The 21,456-nt window shown below is 36.8% G+C and overlaps 1 protein-coding gene across 1 annotated transcript in view; it reads left to right on the top strand.

Annotated features, from left to right (window-relative positions):
* Positions 1-21,456, top strand: part of ST8SIA1 (ST8 alpha-N-acetyl-neuraminide alpha-2,8-sialyltransferase 1) — a 156,367-nt gene that overhangs the window by 82,018 nt on the left and 52,893 nt on the right. Inside the window, exons 3-4 of the mRNA XM_014832452.3 lie at positions 295-404; positions 6,290-6,382. Coding sequence (XP_014687938.2) covers positions 295-404; positions 6,290-6,382 — 203 coding nt within the window. The remainder of the gene's footprint in view (positions 1-294; positions 405-6,289; positions 6,383-21,456) is intronic.

Genomic DNA, 21,456 nt, shown 5'->3' with positions numbered 1-21,456 from the left:
GGAATTTTCTATTTTCCCTAGCAGACACCCTCTACTATGTGCATGACCATTTTGATACAGAAAAAAAGTTATATTTAAATACACTTCAGGGAGCGTAAAACAATTTTTTTTTTTAATTTCAAAAGAAAGGCTAGTTTGTTCCTTGCAAACTCCTCAGCATCTTTCTTTCCACATGCTCTTTTTGCTCTGCCCAGTCTTCAATCAAATTCCTTCAAAGGGTCTGCTGTAAAGAATGATTTTGTGAGCGGTTGTGTGTTCTCTGCAGTGAAAACCCGCCTTGTTTTCTGTTGCTAGGCAACCCCATTCCAGCTGCCCTTGAAGAAATGCGCGGTGGTGGGAAATGGTGGGATTCTGAAGAAGAGTGGCTGTGGCCGTCACATAGATGAAGCAGATTTTGTCATGCGGTAAGAGAGCACCCACAGCGCGGCCTCTGCCTTCTCTCTTTTTCCCCACCCCTCCCACAAGTCCGGGGCCTTTCAGAACTAGTCACTTATGATTAATCAGTTGTAGCTGCTCTTCAGCTTCCCTTCAAGTTCATATACAAGTGAGTTTAGGAGAGGGCCAGGGGAGCACGGGAACAAGCCCCAAGAAAGAACAAAGCTGAGAAAGTCTCAGAGGTCATGGGGAGACAGTCCGCTGTGAATAAAGGCAGCCGGGAAAAGTGGAGACACTCAGATTTTATTTTAGATTGTGCAGTTGAGTGATGAAAACTAAAAATTTTTCTTAAGACTAACTCTATGAATAAACATTTTCATTTATTCATTCTATACCCTTTTCTTCTTCTTTTTTCACCAAAGCATTTGTGAGTAGCAAGTGGGATTGGAAGAGAGATTTGATCTGTGCATGACTAGGAAAACTGGAAGGAAGGAGGGGGAATATATTTCGAGCAAGGAGGAAGCTTGGTAAAGGAACTGAGCAGAGTGGTGTCACGTACATCAGTTCCAGCAGAAAACAGGAGGCTTCTGTGGGGGCATGCAAAGGAGCTGCTAGGACACATCCAGCCAAGGGTAGAGACCGTCATACTGTAGTGGTAGCAACCTGCACTGTTGGGTGATTTTGACCACAACTGAAGACAGCAAGTGATTGGATTGATATAGGTTTGGTATGATTTGGGTGAGACGAAAGAAGGACAGTGAGGAAAACACCGAGGGTCCTGGCTAGAAAGAGTGTGAAGTGTCACACCTTGAGTCTGGACTGGATAGGCAGTGAGTCCTGAGAAGCTGAGGGGGAAAGGAAAGGACCAAATGGGGCCAAGTGATGTGGTCATTCAGAGCCTGGAGGGGGAGAGTGGTGGGAAAGATGAGGGAGGGATGGGATAATAAGACAAAGAATGGCACACCGGAGTTCACAGTTTCAGAGCTTAGCTTCTCTGGGGACAATCAGATGTGTTGTAGAAAAAGAAGTGTAGGAAGTTTGAAGCTAGACTGTGGAGGGTTTTTCAGGTGTGCCCCAAAGCCTCACTGAAGTAGAAATGACTACGAACCAGGTGCCAGAAGGCTGCGGGGCCAGGAAGGCTGAGGTCTGAGCAACGCAGAGGGAATAACACTGGCAAAAGAGGAGGGGATGTTTTGGGTTTTGTTTTCATCTTTAAGGATAAATAGATAATGGTCTACAAGTGGCAAAAGGCAGCTGAGAAATCACTAAACCACCTCCGAGCTCTGAGCTAAATGGAGCTGGGGAGAGTAAAGACTCTGAGACTGTTCCGGGGAAGCCACGTACTTGGGGGAGGGCCACGTTCCCTCTCAGAGAAGGAGAGTTGGGCTCCTTGAAAGACTTCTTATCTCACTGATGAAGCCTGCAGCAGAGTGAGGAGATCCTTCTATAGCTGTCTTTCCTTCAGGGAGCTGCCCTGCCATAATATTTTCAATGTATGACTGTGTTTTCCTTTCCATTGCAGTTATGATTATTTTTTGGCAATATAAACAAACAATGGGAAAATGGAGAAAATGAAAATGTAGTTCTCTTCATTCAGGTCAATACAACATCTGTTTATTGAGCACCTTCACTGTATTGGGGCTTAGTGGTGTCTGGAAATGGTAGGTTGAACAATGCTGTCGTGGACTTGGAACCTGGAGATGTGCTAGTGCTATGATTTGGGTAGCTCAGAAACAGACAGTGGGGGAGTGAGGAGCTTCTGAGGAAAAGTGGTGTGTATCCTGAGCCCTCTCTTCATTCTACCTGGGCACAGGAACAACTTTTGCAAGGCTCTAATGTGGTAAAGACACCAAGTGCTGTCTCAGTGCTGTGAGCCATGGGGAGAGTGCTGTGAGATGGGGCTGGAGAGGTGCTTAAGCTATAGGAGTGGATATAATCGCCTAGGGAGCACAGGTAGATGAGAAGAGCAGAAGCCCTGGACCAGTTCAGGTGCCCACCCCAATCTAGTAGCATTAGGTGGAGGTTGAGGGGCCAGCAAAGAAGTAGATAGGAGGGCAAGCCCTTGCCACTAACTAGCTCTGTGACCTACAATGTGTCATTTGGCCTTTGCTGGGGCTCAGCTTTCTCATCTCTGTAAGGAAGTGGGAGCAGACAATTCCTCAAGCCTTTCCGTTGTGGAAACTCTGATTCTGTGATTGTACGAATGCTATAGAAGTGTAACACAGTTCATGTAGTCTAGTTTAAATTTTCAGATTCGTCTCAAATGTCGGTTTATTCTCTCTTTCCAAAAACTATGTAAAGAAGAAAGAATGGATAATATTATAGACTCAGTTTCAGGGAAGTGAAGTGATTTCAAGAGGTCTTAATACATTGTGGAAGGAGGCAGTACAATAATGTAGTTTTATATTATTTCTGGGTGCGTATGCGTGTGTGTGACTACATTGAGGAAGATGGATATTTTGAACTTAACATGTAGGAAACTAGGCCTAAGCATTGTAGGGGTTATCTAGTGGGGTCATATCTTTCTCAACTAAACCAGACTAACTTTGCTTTGTATACAGTCAATGCTGATATATTCAAGTTCAGAATTAATGAGTTCCTGTGATTAGAGTGCCCAGCACATTATTAAGCATAATGTTCATGGAATGATGAAAGAGGTGAGGATTGAAGAGAATTCAAAGAAGGTAGGATTGTAACTAGAGCTATGTGTGCATCTGCCTTAGATTTAATTTTAAGAATAGTGCCGTTTTCATAACACATTTGAATTTTTAAAAAGCTTTATTTATGGTTTACAATATGAGGGTAACTAATTGTTGATAAATTGTTTATAAATTTATTTTTATTTGACCATTTATGGATCTATTTATAAATAGTTGCTTAATACACATTTGGGGGGGCATCCTTAGAAAATTGAGATAGTATCATGTATTCTAACATTAAACCTTGAGTGAGTAAACATGGTTAGAAAGCATGTAGTGTGTCTGGTCCTAGTCTATAGGGCGCAGGGACAGTTACACTGAAAGAGGAGATCCCAAAATAACCTTACCCATACATCATTACAGATCAAAATGTCTTCCAGAACTAGGATATAACAATGCTGTAACTTTTTATGCTTAGACATTTTCAAATACATCTCCCAATGCTGAAAATCAGTTTCCCGTTTTTCAAAGTAAACATTTGCTCTATAGCCAAAAACAACACTTCAAAAAATAATATTATTGAGTAAAATTTATCTGGAAGGTCTGCAAGACAGAGGGAAAAATTGGGTGGCTCAGGGATACAGGGGAGGGCAAAATAATTTTGGTACCATTGGATTATGCTCAAATATGTGTTTTACATACATAAGTATATATAAAAGCAGTAATTTTAAGATCTTTTCTATTTAAGGATTCCTTTCCACCAAGCCCATTCCCTACGCACCTCTACTCCCCAATGTGAAGAATGTTCATTTCTCATCAATTCTGTCATCACATCTTTTAGGATTACACTGAGCACAGTTACTAAGACATTTTAGCCCTTAATACTGTTAATTGTACCAACAAGGGATAATGCAAAGTTTGAAACACTTTTATACAATTATATCTTGTTAGAAACAATTTGACTGTATTAAATGGGCCTTTTATGTACATCTATGTAATTATCAATTTACGAGTTGAGGAGCTAAAATTATAGTGTGCTTTTTCTAAGAGCTACAAGGAGGTGTCACAGACATTTGCACTTGAAGAGAAAGTTTACTCAGAAGAGCTTAAAGACAGATTTTTACACCAAAATACAATATCATTATTTTCCCGAAATGCATTTATAAAATATTACTTTATTGTTTTAAGCATTTCTCTCTGTTGTAGGATTTGGTAGTCAACATCCAGAAGTTTTTCTTGAGTTAATCTTAGGAAAATTTAATAGTTGGGGAATGGCAGAGACCTTAATATTTGCAAGTTCCCTTTCGTACAAATAAACTATGTGTTAGTCTGTTTTCAGAGTAAAAACTCTGTGGTGGGAGGTATGAAAGGACCCAGACATTTGAGCCAGGGATCACCCTACAAGGAACACACAGAAAAACAAAATATTTATTCATGAAAACCAACTTGTTTAGTTTAATAATGACAAAACAGGTTGACCGCACTTCCTAGCAATATTCAGAGTTTACAGTTTTAGTGTATCATGGTTGATTCTCACATGTTAATGAAAGACTATCAAGATCAAAGCTTTTTTAAGAGACAACCAAATTTTAGCCTGTGTTTTATCCTGGAAGTCTTCTTTGTCTTTGCAAAGATCAGTTAAATCACAAGACTACAGTCATCACCACTGCCAGAGGAGCTTGGTTGTTAATACGTGTATAAGTTCACTGCCTCGCAAGTGTCCTCAGAAATCACGTAGGATATGGTGCGCCCACTACACTGTAGACGCCTCAAGAGTCAGCTCTGCAACTTGGCTTCCCCCGGGCTCCCCACAGTGCCCATTGTGTTCATTCTCAATGGGCACTCAGCAAAAGTCACCGACTGGCTGACAAATTAATCTGTGGGTAGCTGTCAGAAGAACCAGTGTCTCATTATCAAAGAGCAGATGACAGGAAGATTCCACAGCAACTGAGACAAGTTTCCACCTAGGATGCCCTGACGTGGTAAGAGTCACAGGGTAAATACAAGACAGCATCAAGGAACTTGAGCTGATCAGCTGAGTGGGCGCATGGACAATTCCATGACCTGGGAGAAATTTGTAGGGAAAATTTAACAGTTGGGGAATGGCGGAGACCTTAATATTTGTAAGTTCCCTTTCTTACAAATAAACTATGCTTTAATTTGTTGAAGTAATAAAAAGTTAGAGGTGCCCTGATGTGGTGGGAGTCAAGTTAGAGGTGTGGGTGGAGAGGAGAAAGTAGGACACAGTAATAAAAGAAAACCTAATGGAAACCGTAGACTCATTTGGGTTTTCATAAATAATAAATAAATATTTAATTATCTTTACATTTTATTTCTGATATGTGATATTTTTGAGCTTTTAGTACGTGTGAGTCATCAAGGTGGGGCCCTTTTATACATTTCTTTCTTTAATCATTACAACAACTGTATTAGAAAGGAAAAGTCATTATGCTCATTTTGTCATGGGGAAACTGAGGCCAGGCAGATGAATTAACTTGCCTCATGTCCCACTGGCAGGAAGCCATGGGATTTGGATTTGCAGTTGCTGTATTCTCCATTGTAAACATTCGTAAGACATTGTGGCCAGGAAAGTAACGGGGCCTGGGGTGGTGTGTGTGTGTGAGGGAGGGGAAGCTATTTCTGTCACCAGGAAAACATCACCTGTACTCTTCCCCTTGGCTGAACTGGCATGGTGGAGAGTCATTGCATTTCTTTAGATGGCAGATCATTTTGCCTTCCCCAGTAGTCAACCCATCCATTGGTCATGTACCCAAAAGTCAGACATGCATTGATTTAGATGGCAGAGTTTGCCCTGAATGTGCTATTATACTTTAAAATTGGGGAAAAGAACGAAAAACACAAGCAAATACAATTCTCCCCTGTCTCTTGAGGTTTGTGGGTATGCAGAGAACACTGTAGATCTTGTGTCTGTAACAGTACCACATCCTCCTGCACTCTAATTTCAAGTCTGATACTCTTTCCTACCACTTCAAACATATTTTGAATGGAATAAATTCATTCTAGTTACTTCTCTTTCCTATCATGGATCACTTACCTCTCTAGCTGACATTTTCTTTCTTCTAAAACAGGACTAGTTTTTATGACAGCATTTTGAAGATACTGATAGTTAGTCATCTAATGTCTATTGAAAGGGAGAGGTGATAAAAACAGTTATTTGTGAATTGAGCTAGACTTAGTAAAATTCCTATTTGTCACAACTGACTTGATTTAAAAGTATGTTAATTGTTCTAAAATGTTTGCTCTTGTTTCTCTAGATGCAATCTTCCTCCGTTATCAAGTGAATACACTAAAGACGTTGGATCCAAAAGTCATTTAGTGACAGCTAACCCCAGCATAATTCGGCAAAGGTAAGAGTTTATGGCTTCTGTCTGTGAGGAACTCAAGAGGAAAGCTTTTGAAGTATTTAACATTTTAAAGGCAGTGAACATAATTCAGTTTGAGAAACAAAGAAGAAAACCATCTGGACAGGCAGGAAGGATGAAGGAGGGAATTGTAAATAAACTAGGCAGGATTATGGGAATCCAAACACTATTTCGTGCTTCCCCTGGGATTCTGTTTCTTGCCCTTAGAGATGGTAGAAATAACATGAAAATCTTTTGTTTTGCTCAAAGAAGCAATGTAGTATCCTGCTCTTACTCCTTACTACTACTTACCGATTTGTCGACTTCAGTCCCAACTCATTGATTGGCATTGATTGGTGAGCTGAATTAATATCAATTTTATTAAAGGATAAAAACAAGGAAATGACCAATCTACTATACTATATGCATGCATGAAAATAGCAGTATTCTTGGAATGTGCAGGAATGTATGATTATGTGATATAATAATATATTACATTGCATTCAATCAGCTTTGGAAACGCAGACAGAAAATTCTTGCTCTAGTATCCATTCCAGATATCTTTGCAGCTGCTGTGGGAGCTTCTGGGGGTCAGTCTCTAGCTGATGAAGGCCATCAGTAAGCTATCAGCTATTTCTCCAAGGTCTGGTCATTGTAGAGAATGACTCAGTCTTTGGGAAAAGAGGAGTCAGACGTTGCCTTTATACTCTCCCGTGTAGCTACCCATTAGGAGTGAAATACCCTGACGTTGCGGACTCAGGCGCTTGTCATCTTATGAAGTCCTGGCCAAGTGAACAGCATTGGTGTGTCACTTTATAAACAATGCCGTTCTACTTGTTTTGGTTTGTAAGTAAGCATTCCTGTAAAATAGATGTCCAGAAACACAACCAAACAGTTTTTAATTTTGACAGATATTGCAAAATTACCCTTCCAAAATGTAGTATTTACTTTCTCTTCAGAATGGATAAGACTGCCTGTTTCCCAGTACTGAAAACAACCTTATGTCCTATTAATCTTGTAAATGTCTGTCAGTTTGTTGGGTGAAAAATGATATGTTATTTTTTACTCCATATGCATTCTTTTCTGAATACAAGAAGGGCTGAGTGGGTATTGACTATTAGTATTTCTTCTGTGACTTGCTCGTTTGTATTTTTTGTTCATTTTGTGCTTTCTGTGTGCGAGTGTGAGGAAGATTGGCCCTGAGTTAACATCTGTTGCCAATCTTCCTCTTTCTGCTTGAGGAAGATGGTCCCTGAGCTAACATCAGTGCCAATCTTCCTCTGTTTTATATATGGGATGCCGCCACAGCATGGCTTGATGAGCAGTGTGTAGGTCTGTGCCCAGGATCTGAACCTGCAAACCCGGGCCAGTGAGGTAGAGCATGTGAACTGGACCACTACACCACTGGGCTGGTCCCTGTGCTTTTTTCCTTTTAAAAAATATTTTCCTGTTGATTTATAGGAACTGTTTATATTCTACATATTAAATCTTTATTTGCCATATTTGAAGCGAATATTTCCTTCTAATCTGTCACATATCTTTTAGCTTATGTTAAATCAGAATTTAACATTTTTTATATAATGAAATTTGTTAGTCTTTTCTTTTATGGCTTCTTTTTTTAAAAAAAATCTTTGTTTGGATAATCGTCCTTATCTACATTCCCTTCAATGAGAAAATGTCATCTTGTATTTCTCTAGTGCATTTATAGTTTCATTTTTCATATTCAAGAAATTTAATCCAGGGGCCGGCCCTATGGCGGAGTGGTTAAGTTTGAGTGCTCTGTTTTGGCAGCCCAGGGTTTCACTGGTTTGGATCCTGAGCGTGGACATGGCACCACTTGTCAGGCCACGCTGAGGTGGCGTCCCACATGCCACCACTTAGAAGGACCTACAACAAAAGAATATACACATATGTACTGGGAGGATTTGGGGAGAAAAAGCAGAAAAAAAAAAAAAGATTGGCAACAATTGTTAGCTCAGGTGCCAATCTTTAAAAAAAAAAAAAGAAAGAAAGAAATTTATTCCATGTGAATATGTTTATTTTTATAACAATAATTTTGCTTTTCAACAAAATATTTTTTATTATAAGGAATTAAAACAAAAGAGAAAAGTACAAACAAGGTAAAAAAAAATCACCCCAAACCTCACTATTTGTAAATAACCATAATTTGGTAAATTTTTTCCATATATTCATATATTCTTCAGAACTTTGAAGCTATTGTTTCATTAACTTCTTCCACCCAATCTTGTCAATCAGAAGTCTAATGGAAATCTATTTTTTGTTCTAAGAAGGGAAACCTGCTTTTCCTATCTCCACTAAAAGCTTTTACAATTTCTTTTTATCATTTAAATTCAGAAAGTTTACCAAGATCTATCTTAGAGTGGGTCTTTTCTCATTCATGTTTCTCGGCACGTTAATGAGAGGTTCTTTTAGTTGGAAGACTTGAGGGTTTAGTGGTTAAGAGTCTGTACTCTGCACAAGATGACTTGGATTTCACTCTCTGCTCGCCCACTTACCAGCTGTGTGAACTTGGCTAAGTTATTTAACACTTCCTCCTTTCGTTTCTTCATCTGTAAAGCAGGGACAATAATACCTACATAATAGATTTGTTATAATGAATTAAATTACATATGGATGTACATGTACATATGTGTATAAACACATGTGTATATCTATGTAGATTATAATTACATATAAACAGTGCCTGGTTCTAAGCACCATATAAGTGTTAGCTGTCATAACATTCTCTTGCTTATGTGCCTGATTATTTCCTCTTCTCAACTGTATTTGCTCTCTCTTTTCTAGTCTTACTATATGGATGTCAGAACTTCTAGCTCTATTATCTATGACTTCTAACTCTTTTCTTATACCATATAGCTGTGTGTGTGTGTTTGTGTGTGTGTGGTGTGTTGTATCCCAGGAATAATCCCTTTCAACTCACTAAATAGTATTTTGGTTGTGTTCATTCTTCTATATAGTCTCCCACTTTCACTTTTTAAAATTGTGTTTTTGTTTTCTGTGAGCCTAATTATTTCTTTTTCAAAGCAGCACGTTCTTTTTTTTTTTACAGATGTGATGTCCTCTTAAGTTTCATCAAGAGCCTATTAATGCACTTAAAAGTTTTTGTTTATTTGTGCATTTCAGATTATTTCCTTTATTTTTTGGATTTAATGCTACATATGTGATTTGACTTTTTCAAAAATTTGAATGTTTTTTGTTCATTTTTGTATGATGTCTGTTTGCTGCCAGTAAATATAGGTATATTGCTTACATAGTCAACAATTAGTTTTTAAAATGTCACTGAAAACCAAAAATGCCTGTCAAATTTGTAAGTCAGTAAATTAAATGAATGACTAAAAATCAGTGCTTAAAATTTAATTTTTACTGGTGTTTGTCGATGTAGCTAATGTAGCGTAGCAAGGAGTTGGGAAGAAAGAGAGAACAAAACATACTCTCTCGTAGTTTAGTTATTGGCTCTCACTCAATTCTTGTTTTTTGTTTTGTTTTTTTGGGAGGGTGAAGGTCTGATAGGAATATGGCAGAAAATCTCGAATGATGATGGTGTCTTTAATTCAGTTAAGTGGGTTGATATTTTGGGAATTCTAGGAATACAGTTTGTGTGCCTTCTTGGAGAATTCTCATTCAACAGAATGAGCAAAGGGGCAAGAGAACACTTACAGAAATTTTTCTTTGATTATTTAAAAACTTTTTATTTTTAAATAGTTACAGGTTCACAAGAAGTTGTAAAAGAGTGCGGAAAGCTCCTATGAACTTTGTCTCCAGTTTCCCCCAGTGGTAACATCTTGCATAACCATAGGATAATATTATAACTATTATTTGACCTGGGAACAAAATAACTTTTAAGGAGAAATAAATGTTCTTGTGGAGGAGACTTGAAACGTTCAGTGTATTACATTCAAGAGTGAAAGATTCTGTTTTCCTACATGATTATGTGGAGCTGGTGGTATGATTTTAAAAGGAATGTGAAAAAGAATGTTTATACCAAGATTTAGAGCAAGATGAGAGATAGAGATATTGAGATTGTACTTTTGAGAAAAATTGTAGTAACTACAGAAGAAGAGAGGAAAGGGTCAAAAATTAAGTATTTATGAGGAAAAGTAAACCTGCTGGTTAAGACTTAAGTTCACTATAAAGAATTAATGTAAGGCAAACAAGAATCATTATTATTAATATTGGTCAACTTTTAGTCAACATTTCTATGTGCCAGGTTCTGTGCTCTTTATATGCATTTCCTCACTTAATCCTCAAAACAGCTCTAATAGGTAGAAAGCATTTTAATTTGTGTATTTACAGAAACTTTAGACACCTGCTCATACTCATAGCTGCTACTAATCTGAGACTTGACCTAGATATGTCTCAATGACCCAGACCCATAGCTTGTGCTCTTAACCAGTGACCATCGCATCTCTCAGTCTTTCCGGGTGATCCGTGTATTGTACAAAGAGAATAAATGGAGTTTCACAAGTGATAAATCATTTTGGAAAAGTGAATGAAAGTTCTCTCCTTTAAAAAAATGTATTCTAAATATAGCAAGGTTTTTTGACACAAAATCAAAATTCATACAGCAATTCTGTTTTGAGAAATAAAGAAAAAATATACCATTTACAATAGCATCAAATAATATACTTAACAATTAAACAAAAAACCAAACCCTCTATGGAGAAATTAGGGCATTTTATTGAGAGACATTTCGTACAACCTGACTAAATGTACTGATTTACCATGTCCGTGATTGAAGGACTCGGTATTGGAAAGGCGTCAGTTCTACCACATTGATCTATAGATTCACTGAAGTTCCGATAAAGTAACATAGGCCTTGTGATTTCTTAAACACTCTTTAAATAACACTAATTATAAGGGAAAAGACTGATAAGTTTGATTTATTAAATTAGGAACTTTTATTCATAAAAAAGTTTTTTGATAAAAGTAGAGCAACTATAGTCACATTGTAGAAGATGACAACTAGCAAAGGACTCATATCCAGAATATATGAATAACTCCTTCATATTTAATTTAGAAATAAATTAATTTAATATGAAAAACAGAAAATCCAATAGGAAAATAAGTCAGAGTTGAACCGTGCGTCAGAGAACAAGTCCAAATAACCAATAAATGAATGAATATATGCTCTACCTCGCTAGTAATCAGAAAAATACAGATAAAAATCCTAATGAGATATCATTACACATCCATATAGTTGGCAGAAATTACTTCAACTCCTGGTGAGGATGTATAGCAACTGAAAATACCCTCTATGCTATTCGGAGTGAATATAGTTATAACCACTTTAGAATGCATTTTGACATTATCTGTTAGAGTTGAAGATGCATATTTCCCATGTGCTAGCAGTTCCATTCCTAGGTAAATGCCAAAGAGAAAAACAGCATTAATATAAAGAAGAAATGTTTGAAAATTGTTTATAATAACTAAAAACTAAAACAGTTGGTTATGCATCAGTGTTGGATGAATACATAAATTGGGATATGCTCACATAATGGAATGCTTTACAGCAATGAACTATACCCACAATAAAATGGATGAACCTCACAAACTTAATGTTGAGAAAAAGAAGTGTCATAAAAAATGTAGTAGGAAGTCAGCCCTGATGGCCTAGTGGTTAAAGTTTGGCACTCACCACTTTGGTGGCCTGGGTTCACTTCCCAGTTGCAGAACCACACCACCCATCTGTCAGTTGCCATGCTGTGGCAGTGGCTCACATGGAAGAACTGGAATGACTTACAGCTAGGATATACCACCATGTATTGGGGCTTTGGGGATGCAGGGGAAAAAAGAGGAAGATTGGCAACATATGTTAACTCTGGGTGAAGCTTTCCCTAAAGAAAAGGAAAAAATACAGTAGGATCCCATATAAAATTAAAAGCAAAACTAATTAACAATATGTCTTAGGGACACCTACATAGTAAGTAAAACTATAAATAACAGCAAGTGGTCTCTTCTTAGGAGAGGGAAAATTTTGGATTCGGGAATGGGAAATACACATAGGAGATATCTGGATTATTGGCAGCGTTCTTTTTCTTGATCTGGCTGGTGATAATATGGATATACACCACATAATTATTCTTTAAGCTGCACATATATATTTGGTGCATTCTTCTGTATATGTTTTACAAAATAGTATCGTAAGTGTTGGAAGACTATAAAATGTATAGTTAATTTTAGAGACTCTTTGCTTTTATGACAAAATAGAGTTCCAAAGAAGTATACTAGATGATAAGTTATGTATAAAAAGGATCAGTGTCTGGAAAATAAAAAGATTTGAATGGAAGCATATCAAAGCTTTATTAGCACCACTATCAGTGATTTGAGGGTCTATGTTAAAATTGCAACACAGACAATGTTTTAACCTAGGAATTACTGACTTTTCATTTTATAGAAAGAATCAAACAGATATCAAGGCTGGAAACCTTTAGTTGGTTCGCTATAGCTTATAGTATATTCATAGCATCTTCTTCAAGTGGCTAGCAGTATATGCAAATAGGATGGTTTATAAAATGCAAACGCATTAAAATATAGATGATGGTGTTACACTATACTGGAACACTAAAATGGAAGAAATAAAATTGAAGTGGGAAAGGCAGTGTGTATTTTTATTTTAGGAGATTATCCTGTTTATATTAGATATTTTATTCATATCTTATAGTCTTCTCCCAAGGCTATGCAAACCCAGGACATTGGCAGTGTCTTGTACTTTCAAGTGACTAAAAATTAAAGGCATTGGGCAAAGATGTGCAGTGAACATGTTAAGTACTACTAATTTTCATAACTGTCCTCCAAACCCTTGATTCTGATAAAAATAATCTGTTGAGAGTTATAAGCACTGCGAGTTTTCACTTCAAAATTCTCTTAGAAAATACCAGCATCAAGATGAAACAGATTTGAGAAAAATTAAGTATATATATGGGAGACATATAATTATGATAGCAAAAATAAAGTTAGAAAAAGTAATATTTTTTAAGATATTTAAAAGAAATTCTCAGTAAGAAGGAGCTTTGCTACAGCCTATATCAGGTTATGTTGTTTAGAGTGCATTCTTATTTTTTTAAAAGCATCTTTGTTGAGGTGTAATTGATACACAAAAAAACTGCACATATTTAAGGTATGCAGTTTGATGAGTTTGGGGATATGCATACACCTGTGATACTGTCAGCATAATCAAGGTACTAAACGTATCTGTCATCTCCAAAATTTCCTTATGTCCTTGTTTTTGTGATGTGTGGTAAGAATGCTTAACATGAGAGCTACCCTCTTAAAAAATTGTTGTTCAATGATTGTAAAGTGCATTCTTCTTGACAGCACCCAGAACTAAAAGATTAGTTGGGGTATCTGGGTCACAAGATTAGAAAGGGCTTTGCCCAGTAACATTTATCCTCGGATTGAGTTTTTATGGGCTGGGAGAAGACAGATTGTTCTAATTAATGCAGCAGAGTCTGCTGGATCTTCACATCCATTGCTATGGTCTTCTTCCTTTCTTTGTTGTCTTTTATAGGTGAGTGGCAGCAAGGATCCATTCATGGGGTACCCTTCATCAACATACTGCCTCTAACCCATTGGCCCTCAAACATTTTTGTTCAAATACCCTTCAAGAGAATTTTTTAAATCCATCACTATTACATTGATCATTTTTAAGTTAGCTAATTTTTTTGGCATGAGGTTAAATTGTTGCCATTATGTACTCTGAGTGCATTCCTCATTGTGAGTATGCTTTAAATATGTATTGCCAAAATCTCAGAAGTGCAGAGTTGGCTCTTTTGATGTTACATGTCCTCCTAGGAAAGTCAGTGCTCTTTGTCAAAGTAATTCCCTAAATTGAGTTGACATCCTGTCAGAAAAACGCTTTTAATTCAAGGAAGTGTTAAAATGTAACCCCATATAATCATTTCATTTCTGAATTCTAATTATTCAACATACAAATAAGGTATGGGAATTGCCAAGAGTTTGTCCCCTGAATAAAATAAGGCACAGCCTCTTTGTATTTCTTATAAAGATCTTTTTGCTTTTTCTCGGGGGATACTCCCTCAGAAGCTGTGTATCTTGGAAATCTTTCTTTGTTTGATGGCCTGGTGTTTTTACACACTGGGGGAATGCATCCTTGTAATATTTGGGATAATAGGAGGTATGTCTTTCTTTTGTGAAGTGCAAAGGGGCAAATTATGAAAGTAGGGTTTGGAAAAGAGAACTGCCTAGACTCATCAGCCTTGAGCAAATAAGTTTTGAAAAAGTATATATGTGGAAGTTGAAGGTTTGGAAATTCATAGGGAAAGAAGGAGATTAAAATGGGAGCTTAGGGGCTGGTCCGATGGGGCAGTGGTTAAGTTCACACATTCTGCTTCACTGGCCCAGAGTTCGCTGGTTTGGATCCTGGGTGTGGACCTACACACTGCTTGTCGAGCCATGCTGTGGCAGGCGTCCCACATATAAAGTAGAGGAAGATGGGCACTGATGTTAGCTCAGGGCCAGTCTTCCTCAGCAAAAAAGAGGAGGATAGGTGGCAGATGTTAGCTCAGGGCTAATCTTCCTCAAAAAAAAAAAAAAGGGAGCTTTACAAGAACAGAGTTGCTGAGACATTCATTCAACAAAGATTTTTTGAAATTTGCTCTGGGACAAGGAATACAAAATTGAATGAGACATGACTCATACCCTAAAGTTGCTCACAGTCAGCAGACATTCCTATGGTCTCAGGGTCTATGGAAGGGCTTTAGGGGGTCCCTGAACCCCTTCTAAAATTTATACAAAATTCCCATGTATGTGCAGGTATGTATTTGTTATCAGATTTTCTAAGGGTTCCATTACTCACAAAAGCTTTAAAATTCACTAACCTAGACTGAGCCATTCTATGATAGCATGATGTAAAAGTAGAGATTAGAGTCCTCAAAGCTTGTTTCTCAGTTTTTCAATAGAGTTGAAAACTCAGTTAGCCATTTTGCCATAACAAGAATTCAGTATATATTTGGGCAAATGATTGTTAAAGAGAAAAACGAATTTAATTATCTTATTATGACATTAAGGATTCATTTTTAAACTTTGAGGCTCCGGCTTGAGAAATGATTGTTATTTCCAGACACTAAAAAAGAGCAGCAGGATTCTGAGTGTGTGTGTGTGTTTCCATGTAGGCATATTAGAGACGATAGTAAAGGTCTGAGCAGGTCGGGGTCAAGAATCTTTTATCTCTGCTCTTGAGACCCCTGCATATTGTTTGGCATACAGAACATGCACAATAGTGTTTATAGAATGAATGATTAAGTGAATAAATATATTTTAAAATCTCTTCCAAACTGAATTTCTGGTTTAAATTGTCTTGTAAAAGGAAATGTAATGAAGTTTTTGGTGTCAGCTAAAATGCTTTTATGATCCTAAGCTGAGGAGATGAATTTTTTAGTAACAGATATTTCAAAACAGTATTAGTGGAATGCTTAGCTGGTAAAACTCTTTTTTTAAAAAGTTGACATGAATTAGGAAGCAAAAATCTTTTCTTAGAACAACTGAAGTATAAATCATGATGGCGTGAACTTTTGAAGATTTGTAAGTGTATAGCTTTTGATTCACTGATAGAACTTGATATGAGACCCCAGTATTTATCTTGGGGTTCCTAGTATCAGGTAGAGCCTGGGTAATCTCTTCCTATACTAGAAAAAGAGACTTTATCCAGTGGTTTTGCCTCTAATTTTACTAAAGGCAGTTGGGAGTGTGGAGATGTTAACAAAAAGAACAATTGGTTATTTTATTTATGTACTTTTAAAAAAATAATTTGAGCATTGAGGAAAATAACTTGGGTCCAAAGAGGATTATAGCAATTTCTTTAAAATTCTATATGACTCACGTCTCAGATTGTGTTCCTAAAACTTCCGTATCTGTTCTGCCAGCTGACTTCTTTCTCCTTTCTTCTCCAAACTCAGAGCAGCTTCTCAGTGTTTGCATGAAGGCTTAGCAGTCATTGGTAGCCATTCAGTCTAACGTCTGCCATGATGTAAGGGAATTAAAACACAGATGCTAAAACTGGAACTAGAGAGAGCAAGCAGAACATAGAGAAGAGATGCCTCTAATAGGGTCTAGATCTGTATGGAGTTCGTGTCTGAGAGGCGGTATTACATAGTGGTGAAGAACACAAGTTTTGGTTTTAAACTGATTTGTATTCCAGTTCTGGTGCCAGTTTTAGTAAATGCTTCTACTTACTAGCTATGTAACACTAGTTACTTAACCTCCCACCTGCCAATTGATAATAAAACTATTTGTCTTGAGGATTGTTGAATGATGTAAATGGGATAATATAGCCGCTTCTAGTAGAAGCTATTCTGACTGATATCCAGAATAGCTACTCAAGAGGACTCTCCTGTTGAAATACATTTTGTTCTTGGATAAAACATATTTTTAAATGTATTATTGAGCTCATCAATTTATGGAATCTCCAAAGGTATTTGCATACTTTTCCCCCCAAACAAACAAAAAACCACAAAACAAAATTAGGGAACTAAAATCAACCAAGCATGTGAACTATAAAATTCTGATATCAAAGCTGAGAACAAGAGACTAAGTCCTGGACTTAGTATGTTAATGTGTGTCGTATATTAAGCCCTGATAAGGGATCTAATGTGGTCCTAGGTCATTAGCAGCCCCTTGCTTCCAATAGAAGCAAACATAAATTTCTTCTGGAGGAAGCTCTCAGAATTCCCATATATAACTTTCAAACAAATAGAGGCTAATAAGCAAATACTAAAATGCACACAAGCCATCAATATTGAGAGTCCTCAGAGACAAAAAGCAAACAAAAAATTATAGATATATATGCCTGACAATCTATTAGAATTGTCAGATGCAGTATATAACTAAATATGAAGTCTTCATGGAAAAAAAAAAAGTCAAAAAGGGAATATCAAAATTAACAAGGTAGCCTTGAAAAAGAACCAAATAGAACTTTTACAAATGAAAAATATAATTGTTTAAATCAGCACACATCAGATTAGACATAACTGAAGAGAGACTTGATGAACTGGAAGACAGAGCAAATAATTTTCCAGATAAGACAATGAAGAAAATATGAAAGCAAGACAACAAAGCATGGAGGATAGAATGAGAAGGACTACATTAAAGTGGAATTATAAAACAGAGGTAAAGGTTGCAACTTTTTCAGAATTAAAGATTAGTGTAATTTGTAAATACAGGAAACAAAAGTATCAAACAATCAATTAAATTTTTAAAAAATGCACACCTGGACCATTTTAGTAAAGCTGGACATAAGCTGCTAAGAAACAGTTTAAAGCATCCAAAGAGAAAAGACAGATTACCTGCAAAAGAATGACAGACTAAAAGCAGACTTCTTCCAACAGTAAAGATGGAAGTGGGAAAGCAGTGGAAAAATGTCTTTTAAGTGCTGAGAGAAGAAACTATCAACACAGAAATGTGTACTCAGCAAATTATTTTTCAAAATTAAAAACATTTTCTGAAAAACAGACATAGAGATTACTTACCACCCATAGACCTTCACTGAAAGAAATTCTAAAGAGTGTATCTCAGGAGCAAAGAATGTTACTTCAGAAGGAAAATCTGAGATGCAAAGAAATTGGTAAGCATATAAACAAATCTAAACAAACTTCATGTGTGTAAAATAATTATACGTTCTCTTTACATATGATTTGTAGTGTCAAAACAAGAGGCACAATTAAAATACTGGAAAATAACATCACATAAATTGGGAGGGGGAGTTTGGAATTGAAGTGTTTTAAAGCTCTTGTTTCAGTTATTTATTGCTCAATAACAAATCACTCTTTGTGGCTTAAACAACTATCATTTTAGTGTCTTTCACGGTTCTGTGAGTCGGGAATTCAGGAAGGACTAGGCTGAGCAGATGTGGCTCATGATATCTCACCTGGTGGCTGGAGTTGAAATGGCGAAGGGTTCGGCATCTCTATTTCTCCATGTAATCTCAGGGCTCACCTTGTGGTCTCTCCTTGTGGGCTAATTTGGGCTCCCTCACAGCATGACAGCCTCAGAACAATGGGACTGTTTACCTGGTAGCTGACTTCCACCAAAGCTAGCGTCCAAAGACAACAAAGCAGAAGTTCATGGCATTTTTATAACCTCATATTGGAAGTGGCAGCATCAGCTCCATCATACTCTGTTGGTTGAAGCAGTCACAAAGGCCCACCCAGGTTCAAGGGGGAAGAGTCCTGGCATAGATCCAGCACGTGTTGCGAGGAGTATCCAAGTCACATTGTTAGAAGAGGCTGTATGATAGGACATGTTGTGGTCATCTTTGGAAAATATAATCTGCCACTCTGCCCTTAGGCCAGACAGTTCATATCCCTCTCACATTCAAAATAAACTCAGACTTCCCCAAAGACCCCCAAGACTTATCCCATGACAGCATCAACTTAAAGTCCTAGGATCTCCAAAAAGTTGAAAGAAGGAACAACAACAAAAACCCAGAGAACAATAACCTAAAAACAAAATACAACGGAGAGGATTCAAAAAGGCAATGTTTATCCTTTGAAATGTCTAAGTTGATTCTTTGAAAAGTTGATAAATGGAAATTGTTTTGAAATAGACTTTTCATTATTTTCCTACAAATCCATCCTAAAAACAAAGAAAAAACTTCCAGCGTATATGGATATATATATACACACATATTATATATCATATTATGGATAATTTGAAAACATTGACACTCTTTAAATGTATAAAATTACATAAATGATTTAAGTTGTAACTTATGATATGTCTGTAATGTTAGAATAATATACAGTGATATTTTGGAATAATGTTCATGAATAAATGGTAAAATGCTCACTTTATAATATTAAGTGAAAAAATAAGTATATAACTGTGTATGCTTCAACATATAAAATTACGTGCATAGAAAATCTCTAAGGAAGTAAATCAACATTTTCCAAATTTGCTGCAAAATTTTATACTAGGAAAAATCATTAAAAAGCGAACTGTGTTATATTTTCTCCTAATAGTAACTCACTTTGACAATATAGCAGCCCTGTAAGTTAGAGGGGCAGACAATGTGAATAAAGCCCCAATTTTGCGTGTGGGTTCCTCACCCTCCAGATCTAAGTGAGATTAGCTTGGGCCCCAGATGTTATGTACTGAATTCAGAAAGTCAGAACGTTCTCTGCATCTTTCTAGTAACGTTGTCCTGGGAGCAGTGGAAGCGAGTGTGGCATTAAGAACCTGACTCCTGACACAGAATAGTTATTGCATCAATGTCCATGTGTTTCCTTGCTTTCTCTTTCCCTTTGTGACCTTCTAATCCTCAACGTTAAACAGCAGATCAGATCAAATGTAACCAATGTATCTATAATTAGTAAATAGATACTGGAATAGCCTAAATTCCCATGGTACCTTCATGCAGGTCCATTGAGAGTGGATTGCACCCCAGCGATAAAACATTAGGGGGTAGACTCAGCAAGGGTACCAGGTTAAGAATTTTTGCAGGATTTATATTAACATGCAACATATTGAGACCAGCAGACTAATAATTTGTACCTGCTTTCCGAGACCCACGTCTCCTTAGCCTTCTTTTTAATGTTTACTTCAGTTGTATATTTTTTCTGATCAGCAGAATGTCAGTGAGTTGCAACTTCACTGGAAGGAAAAATGTGCAGGAGGATTTCTGGAAACCAGTAGGGCAGCATTGGCTGTGTTATCTAAGATAAATTACTTAACAGCTCCCTGAACGTAACATGGTAGAAAAAGAATTGTTAACAGATGGCATCAGAATTCTGTTTAGAAAGTGTGCTGTGTATGGAAGTATTCTTTGGCTAATTTCAAGGGGTCAGGAAGAGACTCAAGGGCCTGGTGTTGGTTCCAAGGTTGGATCTGAGTAATAGAAGACTGTAGAACTGTTGCAGTGAGCCAAAAGAGAGGCGATAAGGAAGATAGAAGGGCTAGAGAAGGGAAGACGGTGAAGGAGCAGGAGTTTCTAGCCAATTTAGGTAAGTTGGCTAGGTGAATTGGCCAGAAAAGAACTGAAATATCTCCAATCAGTTGTAAATTGTTTTTCAGAAACTATATGTTCTGAGATTATTTCCCCTTGACCTCCCTCTCACCTTTTCTTGCTCTTCAGAATTCTAATATATCCATGCAGTTTTGTATATGATATGTGTGTGTGTGTGCACGTGGATATGTGTAAATGATGAAGGGACTGTTTCATCTTTTATCAACGTGGTTTGTGCTCTGAATGATGGCACTTAGAGGGCAGAGAGGACCTTGAAAATGTAATCCTCCTAGGAATGTTTAGATTGGAATCCTGGGAGGTGCTGCATTTATATTGACTGTGTGTCCCTTTTGGAATGTAGAGACACTCTTGACTCACAAAGATATTTTGTTACAGCCAAGGCATTTGTGCCCCAGCTTAACTGTGGGAGGTAACCTTAAATGTAAAGTCTGAAACTGGCTAATTATCTTACCAAAGTCCATATGTGCTAAGAGCTTCTTTGGGCAAGATGGTAGGGGTCCATCTGTGAATAATTCCATTTCACAGAGTTCATTCTGTATTCAGTGATTTCAGATTGTTCAGCTATTAATGAACTTTCCTAATTACCTTCATAAAAAAGGATAACATAGTAATAATTACTTATTATGTATGTGAATATTTCTGTAGTCTGTGAAAATTACTTTATTGTTAAATTTATATATGTAATTAATTTTACTGGAGAATATGACTCACGTGGATTAAATGGAATATAGTTTTAGCAGTTAGTAATTGTAATTGTATTTGATTATATATTAAATGAATGTTATATATTCTTATAAAAACTATTTGCTTTCCAACTTGAATTATAAGAACATATGTCTATACGTTTCTATTACTAATTAATTTGTTTCATAGAAAGCTTTTTTTAAATATCAGAGCTTTAGTGTTTGGTTAGATCTTTTCCTGTTTAAACTATTTTATTGAGGTCACATTGGTTTATAACCTTATGTAAATTTCAGGTGTACATCATTGTATTTTGGCTTCTGTATAGGCTGCATTGTGTTCACCACCAAAAGTCTAGTTTTTAATCCATCACCATAGATATGTGCCCTTTACCCTTTTC

This window comes from Equus asinus, chromosome 22 (genome assembly GCF_041296235.1).
Source record: "Equus asinus isolate D_3611 breed Donkey chromosome 22, EquAss-T2T_v2, whole genome shotgun sequence".
Classification (NCBI taxonomy): domain Eukaryota; kingdom Metazoa; phylum Chordata; class Mammalia; order Perissodactyla; family Equidae; genus Equus; species Equus asinus.
Note: the sequence above shows the minus strand (reverse complement) of the source record. Positions and strands in the feature narration are given on the sequence as shown.